At 38.7% G+C, this 19,319-nt stretch overlaps 1 protein-coding gene across 6 annotated transcripts in view; it reads left to right on the plus strand.

Moving 5' to 3' along the window:
• msi2b (musashi RNA-binding protein 2b) overlaps nt 1-18,752 on the plus strand; it is a 265,986-nt gene extending 247,234 nt beyond the window's left edge. For 3 of the 6 annotated variants that reach the window (XM_022193326.2, XM_022193327.2, XM_022193328.2), the window contains 3 exons: nt 6,594-6,748; nt 10,301-10,371; nt 12,984-18,752. In XM_022193326.2, coding sequence (XP_022049018.1) covers nt 6,594-6,748; nt 10,301-10,342 — 197 coding nt within the window. In that variant the 3' untranslated portion in view covers nt 10,343-10,371; nt 12,984-18,752. Of the gene's footprint in view, nt 1-2,453; nt 2,634-6,593; nt 6,749-10,300; nt 10,372-12,980 lie in introns of all 6 variants that reach the window. The other 3 variants (XM_022193323.2, XM_022193325.2, XM_022193324.2) reach the window with 2 other exon arrangements.
• Nucleotides 18,753-19,319: the final 567 nt, after the last annotated feature.

The raw sequence follows: 19,319 nt of genomic DNA on the forward strand, positions 1-19,319 counted from the left end.
TGTGGCTTTGGCTGTAGCTGTCTGCTGTGATCTACAGTAAAACTAAACTTTATTGCAGAACAGACTGACCGTTTGTGTCTGCATCCTCCAGCTCAATATTTTCACTTTTTCTTCTTACTTTTTCCTCAGAGTAGAATTGAACAAAGTTTTGTAAACACTGCTGAGGACACGGATGCCTTGTTTGAATAAACTTTATTGGAATTTATCAAGGGGCTAAACCAAGCTTGTTTACATTCAGTTTGAGCTCCATGTGCTGTTTGACCAATTGATCCGTACACTGTGAGCATAAAAGTTTACACTTGTGGCCGAGCAGAAAGGTACAGGGTACAAGATTTGTGGGGAAAAAGCACATCGTGTCTGCCAGGTTAATGTGGTTCAGGTACTTAGAATTACAAGCCCGCCTCAAATGAAAATATCTTTTTTGTCCCAAAGTGTTAAGCTTTAAATGTAGCTATTTGCTGGTAACAATACTTTTGATTTAATACCAATAATACCTGTAGATAAATGCAAATTATGTCCAGTGGTGGAATTTAGAAAAGTACATGTTGTAGCTGTTTTGCAGTTTTAGGTTCTTTTTTGAAGCCAATCAACTCATAATTTATGCTATAATATTATAAATTAAGCTCCACAGCAGTTTTTACAAGAATTAAAATTAGCTCCAGATGGACTATTAAAGGTATCAGTGAATCAAAAACTATTTATTATATTTTGATAGTATATTTTGATGATAATTATTTTGTAGGATTTTGAATGCAGGATTTCTACGTGTAATTATTTTAGACTATTGTACTGATCTAAATACTTCTTCCACCACTGGTTTTGACTAAATAATATTCAACCTGCATCCTGCAAATAAGAAAATTCAACTAAGCCTACTTTAATAGTTTAGCTTCACTTTTGCCAAGATAACATAAATAACAAGGTTCATTTTCAGTTTCTTTTTGTGCAAATTTCTCTGATTTGCTGTATAAACGTGTTGAATTACAGTCCACTAGTCTGCACACAGTTAAAGTGATGCCTGTTCGCTTCCAGTCCCGACACTATTCTAAACTAGTGATATATTTGGAATGGCTTCCTTGTGAATTCCCAATAACACGGTTTGTGCTATTGTCAAATGTTTTTCTCCCATTATAATTATTCCATTGATCCAGTTTTCCTCATTAGCAAGGCCAATCAATTTTCAGTGACATTTGTCTAAGTGAAGTAAATGGAATGATTGCTTCTTGAGCTTTGTTCAATGTGTCAGACATTATATGACGTACGTGGGAAGCCTGCCCTATTTGGAGCCTATAATTTGATGAGTGGGCAGACAGCCCACAAGTGGTGAGATCAGAGTGCTAAAAAGCATTGGCGGGGAGAAACATGGCTGGTGCTTACATTCCATTTGGCAGAAGTGGACTGTCTCACTCTGAATGGGTAGAGGTGAAGTGGCTTTGAATGGCTATTCGCTCCAGGACCCAAATAAAAAAACAAACACACAGCAGGGGAAACCCAGCATGGAAAAGCCGGTGTCACCAATCAGTCCCTCCTGAGTAGATTAACTCTCTTATCAAAGAGGTGTGAGAAGGAGCAGTTTCTTTTAATTGCACTCTTTATATGAGCAGCTTGTCTCAGATTAAGAGAACAAGCAATAAATGTCAGCACGACTTATTGCTGAATGACATTTTCTAAACTGTTGATAATCCACCATTTGTGTCAAATAAAGAATCATTGGAAGAGGCCAATCTGAGACGTGCTTAGAGTATTTAGTGCACTTGAGAATGCTTATCATCAATAAACATGAATGTCTCTGTATCGCATTCACATAAAAACCTTATCAGTTTTTATTGGTCAGAAAAGAGGCTTTAAATTAATTATTGATTGCTGCGCTTTGTGTTTCTTTTTCATTTAAATGACAAAAGCTTCCTTCAGGTACGTCAACCAAAGAATTGTTGGTTTGTAATGAGAAATGTATTGACCTGTTTTTTTAATGATTCTTCGGTTTTATCTCACTTTTTAAGAATTGCAAGCAAACGTGGGGACAGGCCAGTTATGCAAAAGCCAAAGTACCAGCACTGTGGCTTTACTGTATATTTTCTATTCATTTGTTATTGGTCCAGTTGATGTAAGTTAAAGAAAAAAAACGAGCAAACTGAGGAGGTTTTATTTGTATCCTTTCGGGGAGAGTATGATAGTATGTATCCATTATTGTAGAGCTAGTGTATACGACGCAGCTGAACATTTCAAACACGGACCATATGCCAGGGGGGCCTGGCCACATGGCAGGAGCCGCTGGGGAGGGAGGGCAGGGGGGGCCAATTAAAGCAGACAAAATGCGAGGATGTAACCTAAAAATCGGCACCACCAGGCTATGCTCAACAATCTGGACACTGACTTTGACGATGAAAAAGTTGATTTCCACAATGATGGAGTCCCCTCCCCTCCCCCTCCCCACCCTATACTGTATCTCCCAGGCCTCCCCGATTATGGGTTTTACTCTGCGCCCAGTGACCAGAGGGGGGGGCCCTGCTCCTTTGCTGACTATGGCTCCCTGGGGCCCCAAGCGGCTCAGATGCTGCACAGTGAGCATGCCACCTCCGCCTGCAACTCCCCCCTACAGCACCTACACAGCCCGGATCAATTTAAGAACCCAGGTTTGTATAAGAGCATCTATCTCATCCACATTTTGGACTTTTCAGTTTGATTCATGACATTATTCCATGCAGATGATCTGATCTTTCTTTTTACTATATTTTCTCTTGATTTTGTTAAGAAAAGTTTTTTAAAAATCCCCTTTAAAAATATATATTTAAAAAAGAAAAGTCTTGCTGACAAAATAGCATTGCATGTTCTTCCTCTTTATTCAATTTTTAATGTAGAATTATTTTATTTTTCTTTGTGAAGTTATGTTCCAGCCCCTGCTTGCACATAAGGGGCCGACACACACAGAATGTAATCCTTCATTTGCATGTGAACAAAATAACTACTGATGATGTCGGAGAGTACACTGGCCTCTCTATCAGAGCTCAGGTTTATGTGAATTTTGAGCAGCCAAGGAGGGAGTAAGTGTGGGAGTGAGTGCCATTTTTTAGTCGAGCCCTTTAAGTATTCTAAGTGTAAGAATGATTGCTTGTATTATTAGCGTGTGAAATTGGTAGAAATGCTGCACAATGTTGAACACTTAATAGACAACATTTTTGCATAATGCAGCCATTACTCGACAACACAAGAACATTTTCATCTTCTGTGCTTTTTCCTGATGTTCTCTTCTCTGTCTTATGTAATCATAGTTTTGAAAAGCCAGGGATGAAATCCCACTGACAAGTAAAATGTACTGCACATTCAAAATCTGCAAGCAATGCATAAGATTTTTTTTATATATAAATTCATCCTTTTTCTTTGAGAGCAGAAAAAGCAACTTTTTTTTTAAGCACCACAGTGTTTGTGACGACTTTTTTCATTCTGATAATGACATGATTGTGTTTGCACTGACATGACGTACCACCAATGTTTGTTTCATCTCAAGTAGCTGTAAGAACAGGAAATCTAGTTTAGCGGAGCACCTTCATGCAGTATGGGAGATGTGCCTTGGTGTAGGTGAAAGTGTTGACCTAAACACAGCAGTTAGCTTCCTGCCTCTAGAGACTCATGAGTCCCCCACCACTGTGTTTCATGAGAACAGTCGCAAAAACATAATGAAAACAAAGGGAGTTGTCCTGTCACCCCTTCGGTCTCGTAAAGTAAGTGCATAAGTGTGGGGCCAGCTCTCCCCCTTATGGTTAAAGTGTTGGCCAGCTGCCCCAGGCAGATGTTGGCATTTCCTACAGAGTGTCTGTGCAAACTTTACCACAGCAAACAGCAAAAAAACTGCTCAGACAAGCTTCGAAAGACAATTGCACAGATGTAACTTCATGGAGTTCTGAAGGGTTTCTTGTAGGCCTGCTGCTTTAGTATCTTTGTATCATTTGTGCAAGTGAGGCAACACTGCAAACACTCAACTTTACTCTTTTCGTCTAATAGATCTGCTGAGCAGTGTTAAGTGTTTATTGGATGCACAACAGGATGGAAGAGGAAATGCTTTCTTTACATCCCTACAAATGCACAGTCATGCCCTTGTCTCTGTTTATGCTGAGGCCTGGTCGTAGCATAATTTAGCTAATATATGAGTAGAGAAGATTTTGTGTCAGAAGTCACCTCACTTTTTCTTTTTCAGCAGCAGCTAATGTAAGTAACTCGGTTGTTGAATTATTCTTTGGGTATTGCTCTGTTATGAAAACACAGAGCTTGTCTCACCTGAGAGGACACGTTCAAATCCTGAGTGAGTCAACATAGCTTGATTGCATCGTAACATGATTTACGTGCGTGTTGTTTTCGGAATAGACTTTATATCTGCAGCCAACCTTGACCCTAATTATATGAAATTCAGAGACAATGATATCGTTTATTTGGATGTTTCAAGTAGATAAAAGCAAGTATGAATGATTTTCCAGAAATGTAATTGATTTTTTTTTACATTAGGGGCCTGAACTGGAGGTCAGCTCGGTCTGTAGATGGAGATTGGTGCTGCACTAGGTCCCTGACAGGGAGAATAAGACAGTGTTTGTATGCAGTTTATGGCCAATCTCATTGAAAAATGCTGTTCTTGTGCACGATTCCTGCATCTGTACTTTGAATATTAACTTGACTGACGCAGGCAGGAGATGCACATGCACACAGTGTTTTATATAGAACGTCAGACATGAGCTTCTTAGTGAATTCAGATTTTTACATTTTTCTTTTACAAGCACAAGTCAATCTTAGCATCAAATGATTGTCTCTCCAGCTCTTTTTTGTCCTTTCATCCAAATGTGTCTGCACCATAAGTACCAAAAAAACTAAAGCATAAGAAAGACTAAACAGTGTCTTTATACATGTGACAAATATTAAAATGAACACAATTCTGCGTTACAGTGGACCCTGTCGTGAACAGCATTCTGACCCACATTGAAGTCGGTATTGTTTTGGCTCCCAAAGCTAAATGCACAACCGGTGCAGCCCTTACATTTAAATGGGGGGAAAAAAAGCAGTTTGACTGGGAGAAGGGTGAGCCACACTCCAATAAAAATCAGCAGTCATAGGAAATGAGGATTGCCATTTCAACTGAAAAAATCCTTAATTATATAATAAGCCAGCCTACTGGGGGCTGTGCAGGCAAGATAAGAGCACTAGCTGCTCACTGTTTAAAGTCCTTACAGTTAAACAGCAGTGTCAACTCCACTAGATGTGTGTTTAGTAAGATGGCTTCATTTTTCTAGAGTGCTATACACGGATATCTAAAGCGTGTTTGGAGGTGCTTCTTATGGCCCTAACCTGTCTAATACAGCTTTGATAGATGCAGCAGTCATATGTTAAACAAGGCGGCAATGATGGTTAGTTTACTCTGTATGTGTGTGTATGTGTGTGTGTGTCTGCATCAACACAATGGATGTCCTGCAGGCGCACTGTTTTGTTCTACAAAGACCTCCTCTCAGGCATCACAGGGTTCATGAGCTCATATACACAAGATCAAGCATTTTCTGTGGTCGGAAGATTTTTCTTTTTAATGCAGCTGTGCGATGTTGTTTTTTTTTTTTCCACAATCTGTCTGTGAATAAGGGTGAGACAGAGGGTTATGTGAAGTTGACAGCAAAGGAGATTGCTGTTAAGAGATCACTGCATTTTTCTTTCTCCCTCACTGTTTTTTTTCCTTGTATTGCCAGCATTATTGGCCTTTAGTAGGCATGGATTTTCAAAAGGCATTTTATTAGTCTGAGTTGCTCTTACTCACAGGGCAAAGGTGGTAAGTCATGTACAGTATTTCTTTTTTATCCCCCACCAAGTTTGGACCTGCAGGATGAACTCGGGTCAAGCTTTTATATTTCCCCCTAATGCCTCCTTCTCTCTCCTGACATACCTCTTTTGCTTTATGCTGGAAGTTAGTCCAGCCGGCTGAAAAGCTAAAACCCACAGCTGAAAGTGCTGAGAATATTTAGGAGGTTCTTGCTGGTAGCTGTAAATCAGATCTAATAGGGAAGCAGCACGTTGTAATTCAAGTGTTTGGGTTCAAAATGCTCGAGAGAAATTTCAAATCTTTTAACATTATGATCCTGTGTTACTCTTCTTATTCAACAGCCGATGTTGTTTCACAAGTACTCCTTCACATTATGCATGGCAACATTTACACTGCAACCTTTACTAGTTTATTAGCATGGTGGAAGTATTTTTAGCAACGTGCCTGTTTTGTGTTGTGCATGACTCTACAAAAGTGAATGTTACTCCTGTGCATAATACACACAGCATGTAGATTATATTTAGAATATCATACTGGATTCACCCTTGATTCTGTTTGCTTCAAATTAAATTAAACCGAAATTCTGCTCCATTTTGTCAGCCGATTTTAGATGAAATTGAACGCTTAGTCTCAAAATGCAGTAAGTGTCTGTAATACGAGCCCTGGGCAAGTCCTTCGAGACAAACGTATGAATCCAGTAATGTGTTCTTTTGATTTAAATGTGTCCGTTTAAGTCGTAGCGAGGACGATTTGTACTCATTGGGTGGTTCTTAGCTGCTGTGCTCCTTGCTGTGTTTGTATGCAGGCACCAACCCGTCAAGGCCCGGAGGTTTCCCTGGTGCTAACAGTCCAGGGCCTGTGGCTGACCTGTATGGACCTAGCAGCCAGGATTCAGCTGTGGGCAACTACATCAGTGCTGCTAGCCCTCAGCCTGGCTCTGGGTTTGGCCCCAGCATCACAGTGAGTACTCAGATTCAGACTTTGTGTCACGTCTGGCTGCACCATGAGCTCAGTTGCCTCTTCTGTGTCAGAATACTGTCACTAAAATTAGACACTAAGAAAATGCACACAGCCTATGATTGTAACAGTCTGTAAAACAGCTCTATATTAACAGTAGGGCTTATTAATTATAGCATGTTGTAGTCTCTCTCTGAAGCGATCAAAATAACCACCACCTGCCCCCTAAATTCCAATGAGTACAATTAAAGCATTCAGTGCAGTCTGAGAGTTTAGTTCATTTCTTTCTACTGTCAGGTTCGGAGGGTCCCATAAGCGTTTTGTACATCAGGGTAAACCCCATCTTAGCTCTGAAAGTTATCTGTGTCAAATGCAAATGTTTATTCCCCTTAGCTGTTGCGCAAATCACCTCACTTCAGACCCCGTGTCACCCCACCCCCCAGAACAAATTTCTCGTATTTTTAGAAACCCATCTGTCCCAGAGCTTCAGTTCGCTCCATGACTAGGACAATGCTCCCGAGCAGGCTTCGTCTCTCCCAGTGTCCTTGTCCAGGTGTAGCTGCTCAGCCACATGCTGTTTCATTTTTCCCCTCGCTGATCAGTTAGCTGCCGGTTGCCATGTCAACTCGTAAGTGTAAGAATAGAAAAGCTAGTAGAGGTGACAGCGGCAAAGCAGTGTTCTCAGTCTGACGGTGTCTACAGATTTTCGAAGGATGAACTCGGATGTCTGTCTTAGCCGGCTTGTCGCTTTAGGTGGAGAGCTGCATCCTGTTAAGAATTACTGTAATCACACTGCAAAAATCCACTGAAGGCCTCTAACCCTGTGTTCTTTGCGAAGATAATAATCTATTATTGTAAACTCACGTCTTGGAGAGATCATCTTAAAGCCAGTAAGAGCATCTTAACTGACAAGAATAACTCTGAGGAGAAAGTAAAGCCAATTAGATTATAAAGCTGCAAAATGGGGCATGGTTGCTGTTCATCCTTTTCCCCAACATTGTAAGGAGTGAGGAAGTCAGAAAGATACATCATCATCCCATAAATGCTGGATCTCTGAGTGGCATTTTAATAGTTAACCAAAAACATGGCAAGCATCATTTTTACCTGTGTAATGATTCACAGAGCTGTTGTGAAGTCAGCAAATGCTCACAGATGCACAAAAATAATCTATTTACTGTGTGAATATTCAGCTTTAAATGCGTCTCAGTTTAGCCTAAATAAATGTGATTACTCAGCTTGCAGCCCTGACATTCTATATAATGTTTTAGGACCTTGTTGTCAACAAAGGGACAAAGCTCAACCTCCCCAAAAGAAGTCTCAATCAGCTGTTTGTTTACGCCGTGTGCTAGTCTTCTCGGACCTCACTGAATAATTAATCCAAAAATTGCTGCCGTGTGAATTTTATGGCCCCCTCGCAGAGTGCGGCAGGGCCGAGATCTCGGAGTCACGTTGGAGCATGTTTGTGCTGCTTTACACGACTGAACCGAGTGACACAGTATAAACTATAAAAATAACACCTGCTTTCAGAAAGAAGCTAATTAATGCATGGCTTAACTGAGACGGAATAACGACAAGCCCATTAGTACTGCAAGACTACAGGGTGAAGACACTCTTTTCAAACTTTATAGTCCACATCATTAGCTTGAATTCCCTACTACAGTAACCAGAAAGTATGAAGAGGATTAGTTTGGCTTTTTTATTTGCTTTTACTTACTATTAAATGGCTTCATACTTATTTTTGAATTATTTCACTCAATTCTGGATTGTTTTTTTCAAGTCGTGGTGTTTTTTTTGTTTTTTAGATGTACTTTTGTGGCAAACTATGGCTTACTCTGTGGTTAGGAATCATACGTTCTGTTCACAGTTTGTGCATTTCTTTTTTGAGAAGTAGTTTGTGCATTAAATCAGCAAGTGTACCAGCAGAGCAAGGATGAGGTGAATGTGAGGCCGAAATAGTGCATCCTCGCTGTGGGATACTATCACCGCGAGCAAATGTACAAATAGCTCATTGTAATTTTTGCTTGTGTAATTGATTTATGATATCCATGCAAAACCCACAAGCTTAAGAGAAAAATACATTTTATTGTCTTTTTGCTACCCAGGCAAAGCCTCTTTTATTAATTGTTTTAGGTCTACTGGCTATCTGCCATAATCTGTTGGTCTCAGAGCAGGAAGCAAAATATTTGTTATGAAAGACCAGGCTGGCTCATGTTCAAGGCAGATTTACCAGCAGATAGTTTATTGATGGAAATGAGGCCATTTGTTTCTATTATTTTTCATTTGGTGCAACAGTTTGTAACCCTGAGTCAGAAGAGGTGAAAACAACGTTTCTATACAGAAATACAGTAAACCCTGAGCGGAAATGTTTGCCTTTTCATCATTTTAATGTGAAAACTGTTGAATTTATGAAACAGTTCGGTGGAGAATATAGTGTATTTTACACAGATAATTCAGGCCATTCTTTGTGATTCCTTTACAGAATGTCAATTTGTGCCCGTGACACCACTGCGTACTAAATCACCACTTCAGAATTACCCAGTGAATCAAACAGAGTGCAGTAAAGCAGAGAGGTGATGCAGCAGCCCTCTGACTCCCTGCTCTCGGCGAGATGATCTCTCTATCCAGAACATTAAAACGGGAAATGATTCAGAACTAAAATGTGCTTTATAATTCATTTCTTTACCGAGGATGCTGTTGAACTGAATACGTATAAGATCATCATATCTCACAACCTCATGGATGACTTCAGATTCACTGATTTGTCCCTCTGTTTCACGCTCCAGCAGCTTTATTAATCCCTTTTAGCCAGTATGAAAACAGCCACTGTGAAGGAGCAGTAATGAACTTAACTGTTTTTTATGCAAGACAATTAGAGTGCAATTAGTTGATTGAGGTGATAAAGACAAATAATCGCGGCTGAAAGTGCTTCTCTTTTCACTGCGGCGTTTGAATCGGAGGATTTCTACAGACCTGTCAGCAGGAGAGCTCGCAGTGTCCTGATAACTGAGCTGCATAATGAAAACCATTCAGTACTCAAAAACACACTGATCTTACTGAAGAGTGTTTATGATCCTATTCTCTGCATGCGTTCAGATTAAATCATTGTGTATGTTAGCATGAATGGGGATTGTGTGCATTGTTATTACTTTTATCGCCTTCAAATATCTTTATGTAGGCTATTTTTCACCGAGTCTTTACAACCTGAGTACTGCTTTGTGAAAGAAAACAGGATTTGAAGTCTCTCTGCCTTGAATGATTGAATACAATATGAATCATTGACTTTATAGAGCAGATCTAACTCTTTTTAACATCTTAAATGAGTTTTACTTCTGTTGTAATTTTGCAGTCTATGTGTCGCTGCAGCCACTTGTTTCTCCGTTCCAAGAATGTGAAAAGAACTGCAGTGACGCACCGATAGTGTCCTGCTCTGCTGCTCAACACGATCCAACTGAATCAAAATGTTCACATTCATGCTAGCTGAAGGACGTTGATATGATACTCACTTTTCTCTCTTTGAAATGCATACTGACAAAAGCACTAACTGTACACTTTTAGGGCCCGTTGATTGCGACAGCTTTTACAAATGGATACCATTGAACAGGTGGCCGGTTGCCATCTCATCAGAGGTATTGCATTTTATTTACTGTGCATTTCTAGCAGTCTATTGCTAATATGTGTCCATCACATTGTTTGTTGTGTCTTCACCTCCCTCCAATGACGGAGCTGGTAGTAAAGTGTGAGTGTGACGGAAGCTCTTCATGCCTCTGTTGGTTTAAAGGTGGACTATGTGATTTTAATCCAGTACGCTTATAGACTGTTTATGCAGTCCACTTGCTATGTTCGTACACAGTTAATTAAAAAAACAAATATATTCCAGTGTACATTTGTGTCTGTGCACAAGATGTATTTAACATCCGCCTCCAAGAAATTACATTTCTAGACAACTAAACCACATTCAGTTTTTGAAGGAAGCACATTTTCTTCTAGATTATGTTTGTTTGTGATGCGTTACAAATACATTCCTAATCGACATATCTTTGTCATTTATTTGATTGCTTTACTGCCGTTCATTGTCAGTCAACCAATCATTGTGTAGCTTTCCACTGCAGGGATGAGGTGGCGTCACCATTCACAGGAACAGTGCCATGATTAGCCTTCCTGTTTCTCTTGCATTGTAGGATCTGAAAACGTAAACACCATCATTCACTAAGAGTGCTCCGAAACAAAGACGAATAGTAGCTACTGGACAGAACTCCAGTTCTATTAGCTTGTAGGAACTACAGCAATGGAGGTCTGTCATGTTAGGCCTATAGGGACAATTTTGCGGTACTGGTGGTGATCTCAATGAGGACTTTGAGAGGGCAGAAAAACGGTGCTTGTGTTCTCGTAGTTTAACCAGAGTTGGAAGTACCTACCCTGGAACAGCTGCTTTTTCTCTCTCAAAATCAGCCCCAAAAGAAATTCCACTGCGGCAGCTCCTGCAGAACACACAAAAGGTCTGCACCGCTTTACAACGACCCGCAAGTTCCTGTAGTGGAAAATGGCTTATTTATTTTTATTTATTTATCCTTTATTTAACCAGGAAGTCCCTCAAGAGTAAAGTCTCTTTTTCAAGGTTACAAATATAAAGTTACAAATATAAAATGAAACATGACCTAAGTAACATGGTACAGAAATAAAACACATTACAACAGCCAGGGGGAAAAGATGCACTAAACCAAATCCAGCTTATGAAAAGCAATTGTACTCTTCAGTTACACGTCATTTGATCAGAGCGTTGAACTCTCCCAGTGTGACAAAATCACGAAGCTATAGTTATTCCAGGACCAGGGATTAAAATAGGAGAACTAAGTTAGGAGTTCATGTATTATTTGGGATGTGTGCCCAGATAATCCAAAAAATGGAGTACAAGTAGAAACATGTTGTGAAAGGGTTATTATAACCCAAACCGCAATGTTTTCCCCAACCTAACCAACCTGGCCTTAACCGAGCTTCTAACAAGCAGTTACTGTTGTCAAAGTGTCAGCCGAAGTGTGACATTTTTCTAAACCTAACAAGGTAGTTGTGGTGCTTAAACCTAACCAGACCACGAGTGAAAACTAAAGTAAACAATGAGTGGCAATGAATCACAATTCTAAAAATAATGGTCCCACATTGGATATAAACACTGGTCTCCTTGTTGCTAACTTTGGCCTCATGGCTCCTTTAACCTGGACGGCTTTTTTGCTTCGTCAGTCTTAACTTTTGGGGAGAAAATATGCTTCTTTCAAAACAGAAATGGGAACGCAGTTTAGTTGTATAGAGAAGTAATATTTGTGAGACAGGGAAGCTAATGGCATATGCTAACAATCAAATATCGGCAGTCTTTCTCCAGAATCGCAGACTCCACCTTTAACAAATAAAAACAAGGATAACCGTTCTTTACAAAAGAAATGTCATCATGGTCAGTTTCAGACTAACTGAAGGAAAGTTCTACTTGAGTCACACACACACTCATACTACCAGGTCTTTAGTTTCTCTTTCCTCTTTCTGATTAACAGTTTGAATTGTCTCAAACCAATCAGACATTTCGGTAGTGCCAATCATGTGTCTCATACTTATGTTTCTGACCTGACCTCTGTTGTCCAAGAACACAACTCTCATCAGGTTTCTTTAAACTGTGGCTAAAATTAAACATTTTATTAACAAGTGGCCCAACTGTAACTGCAGAACTGAATATTTCTTGCATCCATATTTCTAACAGAATTGTTTTATATAAAACTCAGACAAAAATGGCCCTTTGTTTGCTTCCAGCTATTTTTGTAGACGTGACGTGTGTGGAACTCGTTTGTGCACACATTTGTGTAAATGTTCAGCTATACTCCCATTACCAGACTCCACATTAGGATGTAGGAACACGGTTGCTAAATGAACGAGTGGTGTAAGTATGTTAGTCACCTGTAGGCTTTTTAAGTACATGCACCAACTTGTTCCTCGGTCTGTTTTTTCACTAATTATGTGTAGTTATGTTTCGCCCTTAGCAAATTTTGACCCGCTGCAATTTCTGATCATTTCTTTCACATTTGTTTCATGCTATTGTGCATCCCAAAATATTATGTAGACATCGTGGATTTTTTTTGTCTATTAAATGTCACAGCCTCATTATTTGTGGTCAGGATTTCTGCAAATTAAATGTACCGTTTCTAATGCTCTTCTTCTCCTCTCTTCTTTTTTTTCCCCCTCCTTTATCACCCAGCAGAGTATATCTGGTGGCCCAGGAAAGACAGGACGAAGTTTCTAATTGGCTTTGTGTGCAGGTGATGCTAATCCAACTTCAAGCACTACAGCGTCACCCAGGCAAAATGAACGAAAGTGGGAACCATATGAAGAAGAAAAGAACACGTTAGTCATCTCAGAAAAATAACAACTGCTGTACTATAATCCAAACCTCCTATAACTTTACAACCTGGTTTGGTATGATGTTTCACGTCGAGTTCATTCACCTATTTCTTTCCTCTGTTTTTGTTTTGATTAGTTTTTAGCGAGTCATTTTAGTTGAACCTTAATTTTGTGTCATTTAAATCTTTTTTTCCTCTGTCTCTCTCTTCTAGTATTGTTGTGTAAATGGATTTTATTTTTATTTTTTTTTTCCGTTTGAAGTACGGGGGAAGGGGAGGGAGGGGGTTGATAGCCAAGAATATCTGCAAGTCATGTCTTCATCTTTGTTAGTGTAAAGGATTTAAAAAAAGGTCGGGATGTTCCATTTCAGTCTTTCCTGCCCCAACAAAAAAAGAAGCTCAAGGTGGGAAGACTTGGAGAAAAAAAAAATCAATTTTAAAGGAAAAATTTAAAGAAGGTATCTAAGTAATAAATCTTAGTAGCTGTTTTATTTCTTGTGATGTCTCATTGTTAACCATAATTACCTATTTTTGGGCAATACAAAGAGGACTCCAATATTTTTATGGTCCTTTTTTATAAGTGTTGTTTTTGTTGTTTAGAAATATATATATATGCTATAACAAATTTCATATAACTACATTGTGAATTCAAACTTGAGAAAAAGAAATGTAGCTGTACATATTATTCCAGTCACTGCATATAACCAACTCAGTGAGAGAATAGCATATTTTTGTGATGGTGTGTCAAAAGAACATGTTATAGCGTGTGAATAGAAGAAAAAGCTGTAAACAGTTATTATTCTACTTTTTCTGCTGGAAGACGGTATAACGAAGCCCACAGACAAACAGAACACACTTGCTCTGTAAATACCGAAGCTGAATAATTTTACAAGTGTCATACCAGCAAATTTACAAACCGGTGATTAAGTCAACACAGTTTTGAGAAGTAATAATAATAATAATAATGAAAAAAATTTAAAAAAAAAGAGCCTGATTGGTATCTTTTTTTGTCTAACTGTTCAAGATATCATTTCAAAGAGAAAGAGGAAGAAGAAGAAGAAGAAAAAAAAGATGATTTAATCCAAAGCACACTGTACTTAGATGTGAAGATTAGAACTTGAACCAGGCATTTTCCAGTGCTCTGTGCATCCGGACACTTTTATACTCTTGAGAGGAACTTGTTAGCTGTACGTTAATGTTTGTTTCATCCTGCTTGTTCCTGATTCATTTCTTTTCTGGAACACGATAACCTGGGCTCCGTGCTCGAGCCTTTTATGTACTGCTTGTTCTCTGAATCAGTTCTTTTTTGAATGAATTAGGAAAGTAAACATTTTGATACCATACCTCAGCCTTTGTGAGCTCTATTGTGGAATCATTGGCAGGTTTTTAATTTATTCTAGTGGCAAAAACAAATGAAAACACTGAAAGGTAATTAAGCAAGTAATCATTGCACTGTGAGTAGTAAAGTACAGGCCATTTTTTTCCTATTTGCACATGTATATGTTGGCTTTTTTAAAACGGCCCTGTGCTTTGGGATAGTATGAAGGATTTCGGGGGTTAATGTATTCTGGACTAGACAAACACTTCAGCGTGCTGAGGTGAATTAACAGATTGGGAAATAGTAACTGATATGTTGCAGTGCACACTTGGATTTCTTTATATATTTAGACCCATCTGAGGATATTTATACAGGGTCAAAAGATGACACTGAATTATTCACTATCTGTCGCTGCACCGAGTTTTACACAGTATGTGTGATTAATGGTTTTCCTCTTGACAACGATTTAATAATAATAATGATAATAATATGCTCCAGAGTGCAGTCTGGGTTTTAAAGTCATCGATGCCGCTGCAGATGTTTTATTTTGTTGTTTTCATTTTACCCACCTGTTGTCTGATTTCTTTTTTTTTTCTTTGAAAACAACCAGGTAAAGAAATATGCTGGATACTTCTAAAGTAAAAATGACATGGAGGTGTGATCAAGTAATAATTTAAAGAGTAAAGAGAAAAAAAAAACCTTGTACTGTTCAAATGTAAAAGAAAATACAAAACTATAAAAAAAAGAAAGATGCTTCTTTGCTGATTTCAAGTTTAATCAGAGTTTTATTGATACTTTGTGGTTTATATATTAATAATTGTAATATACTATTAAAATGTACTGTGCATCCATTACTTTCTCTTTTTCCATTCCCCATCCTCAGAGATCCTACTATCTTTTGTTGATCATTCATGTATTTCATTAGTGTGTAAAGAAATCACAGTTAACTTGTAAACAGAGTGCTGTCTTTGATACCAGTGTAGTGCTCTTTGTTGTTCTCCCTTTGCTCTACCTCTCCTTTCTCTCATATTTACCCCTCTCCCTCTCGCGCTCTTTTTCTATCTCCTGTAATTACAACGTAGATGTTATATAGGACTCATTAATATAATACTTGTAGTGAATAGTGGATTTAGGACCAGTCAAGATAGACCTTTCTCTCAATGATCATGTTACTCTAATATTTGCAGACAATTATTTTGTTAGAGGTTCACTGTAATTTATTCCCTGTATGTTTTATTTTTGATTTTTTGGTTCGGTTTTGCCACTCTCACATGGTTTCAAGCTAACCAAAGCTCTCATGGATGAACAATGGAGAAATAGTTGCTGTAAGATGGAATTGTACACAAGGCATTATTTGGATCCCCACCCTTGAATGTTTTTAAAGGGGTGTGCCATACTACCTTAAATGCTAACGCTAGATATGCAAAACTTTTATTTTGGATTATTTTTTAAGAGGGACACAAGCTCAAATCATGGAGAGGAAAAAAAACAAGATTTTATGTAAAAAAAAAATCATATTTTTTTAAGAAGCATACCAGTGATTTTACCACAGTAGTCATAATATCAGTCACAGAGAATCTCTTCTATCTTTTAATGTTTGTACACTTTGGAAATATCCCGTCCGCCTCTGGCTTGGTTATTTTTAGATAATACTCTTTCTGATCTCTCATTTTTCTCTCAGAACTGCTAATGATAAAAAAATAAGAAAGATTTTAATCTTCGATTCTGGGGAACTACTTTATTTTTTTGTTATAATCTCTTATCAATGTCGCTCACACCACAGAGGCATTACTGCACAAAGACTGCGGTTAAAGGAATATTAGCAGGTGTTAAAGGATGCCGAGTGTGTCCAGGCTGATTAATAGATGCTTAAATTCACGTCCTGAGCTGGACCCTGAAGCTGTGGCTTGAAAAGATTCTATTAAAACCTGAATTTCAATGCCTCCAAATCCCATGTCCGAGGCTGAACGCAATTCAGCTGTTTCCTGCAAAAACAAACCTATTAGGGAGCCAGTTTTCAGTGCAATTTCAATTACAAGTAATCTGTGTTTTATATCAGTTATTTAATTCACTTCACCTCATTGGATCTTCAAATTGAGTACTGTTAGCATTACATTACTGTTAATAAATGAGCATTAGTGTAATTATTCTTCTCAACCAGTACAGTCTGTCAGAATCCATACAGCGTGTGGAGCACATGGCAGCTTTGTCAGTGATACACGAAATATTCTGCAGTGAATCCAGTGAGCTGACAGGACATTGTGCTACTGAAAAACAGAACACATTGAACAATACAAGATGAATACAGTATTTGAAGTGTATAAAAAACATGAATTAATAATATAGTATTAAGTCTTTGCTCCCCACATTATACATTTTAGTGCAGGAAGTATCTCAACAATAAATGGAACATAAATCACTCATTTAAGTGTACTTTAATTTTTATTCTGGCGAGATTAAAGAAAGTGTTCCTCCTGTTCATTTGCAGCATTATTCCTTGAATTTAACTGACCTTTTTTTTTTTTTTATTGAATACCAAACCCGACACAAACTGATACAAGAAGCTCATTAGGAGCTGTAGTCAATTCCAATTTTGTTGCCGTTTCATCTAAAAAAAAAAACATGCAACCGTGCAACAAGAATAAAATATATTGTTTTGCTTTTTGTTCACTCTTGTGCTGCCCTTAGACTATAATTAACCATTTTTCACTGAGGAAAAAAAACACAAAAAGCGAAGAAGAAGCTTGAAATGAAACCATTTTCCCTCACACAATATAAAGAATCGACTCCGTTATTGTTTTGTGATCCTGTAGCTTGGACTTTAAGGTAGCATGGCTCTGTTGCTGTAATTTCATTTTATCTCAAAACTGACAGCAGTTTACAGCTGATGAATGTTACACATCTTAGTAGACTAGCTTATCCATTTGGGGAGAGGGGAGGGGTCTTGGTTTAAGAAAAAAAAATAATCAAAAAAGAAAAAAAGTCAACCTGAAAGGTGTTGACATTTGTAGTGTACTACCGTATCCATTTAAACTTGAATCTTGAGGCAAGTGCTAGGCAATGGCCAAACAAATATCTCCCATCCGTCGTGGGAAAACCACCACCCTGAAAGCACACGATGCTTATGAGATTTCTGTCATCTTGGATTCACGAGTGTTTTCTGAATATGAACCACTGCCTCTGAAAAAAAGTAAAAAAGCTGGGATATGATGCAAAGACTTTTCTTCAGGCTCTGCTCTATTTCCAATGAATTAGACTGACTTTGAAGGCTAATTGAATGTTCTTGACATTTCTATCCAAAAGAGGCTTATTCACAGTGGTGCTAATGGTTTTAAACCAGACAATGTGCCCTTATCTCTGAGAGATACTGGATACTGTCACAGTGACCACAAAGTTAGTCTCCCGACCCATGAAGGGACTCTCGCTAACATTTGCTATTTATAGTTCCGGCCTCTCTTCTTTCAGGATAGAACGAAGACCAGTTCATGTTCACAAATCTGAACTCCCCAAGGTGACAGAAATAGCACGAGTTCAACTGTACTGTCGTGTTTTCGGGTGACTTTCCCCCCTTCAGTCCAAACCATTGCCATCTCACCCATGCTCATTACTAAATATATACATACAATTGCAATATATATATATATATATATATATATATATGTATGTGTGTGTGTGTGTGTATAGATGAATATATATTTGCAATTTACACTCATTTGAACTTGTCTGAATAATATTAGACTGGAGACCTCAGCTGTATACAGAAAATCCCTCACGCAGCTACACCCAGGTTCATATAGTGGATTTGTCATTATTAGCGTACCAACACAAGAGTTCACCCCTGGCGTGTTGTCGAGTTTGGAGCAGACCGCATGGCCATGAGGGGAGCCTGGAAGCTCTTCAGACTGCATGGACGGCAGTGTGAGGCTCTGCTGTGCTTCCATGTTTCTGCGGGCTGAGCACAGAGCTCTCTTCACTGCTGTCTGCCCATTCCTAACACTTGCCCCTTTTTTTTTATGTTAACCGACTTTTTATGGCGAGAGACAGACAGACTTGACTGACATCTGAAAGCATCTTTCAGGTTATCATATGGCTTGCTTAAGCCCTGTTGTAAAATATACTAAAAATAATAACGCTAATAATAAATGGATGGGGGTCTCTCACATATCAAATGTGGAAAGTCTAATTTTATATTTGTATTTTCAAATAATAATATTGACAAAAATGTCTGTGAAAGGTTTCCATCCTCTACTGTGGTCCAGAAATTGATGTGTCTGTCTGGAAAATAAATAAAATAAACTGAATTGTTATATTACTTGTTTCACTGTGGCGTTGTATTTTTCTAATAGTAAAAAAAAAATCAGATTTACCTCAGTATCATGTGATTACACAGTGGACCATCACATTCACTTTCCATGCAGTGTTGCATTTACTGACATCTCCTAACTGGACACTTTGGCTGTGCAGGACAGGAGGCTGTTTTGTGATGTGTTTTTTTCACCGTTTAGTACATAAAGAGGTTTTTTTTTTTTTTCATTCCGCATTTTCACCCGACCACACACTCAGCATGTCGGCACCGGGGATCCTTCGAGGTCACTCATAAGTCAGCAGGATTAATAGAGTCTGTGTAAGAGGCGTTTGGGGGGGAAACGGTGAACAAACAAGTGCTGGCATGTAATTCTGCTGCCCCTCAGTGGTCTGTCCCAGCGCCTGAGAACATGCAGCACTTTTTGGAGAGAGAGCAAAAACGCACAGCGATCCACTAGTGCTTTATTTTTCCTCAGCAGTATCACATGGAGAGCATCAATATTAGCTGAGGCTCAGAGTGTAAACGGCGAAGGATGTGATTGAGTAGATGAGCACACAGGCTGCTGCATGACAG

Source organism: Acanthochromis polyacanthus, chromosome 17 (assembly GCF_021347895.1).
Source record: "Acanthochromis polyacanthus isolate Apoly-LR-REF ecotype Palm Island chromosome 17, KAUST_Apoly_ChrSc, whole genome shotgun sequence".
NCBI classification, from domain to species: domain Eukaryota; kingdom Metazoa; phylum Chordata; class Actinopteri; family Pomacentridae; genus Acanthochromis; species Acanthochromis polyacanthus.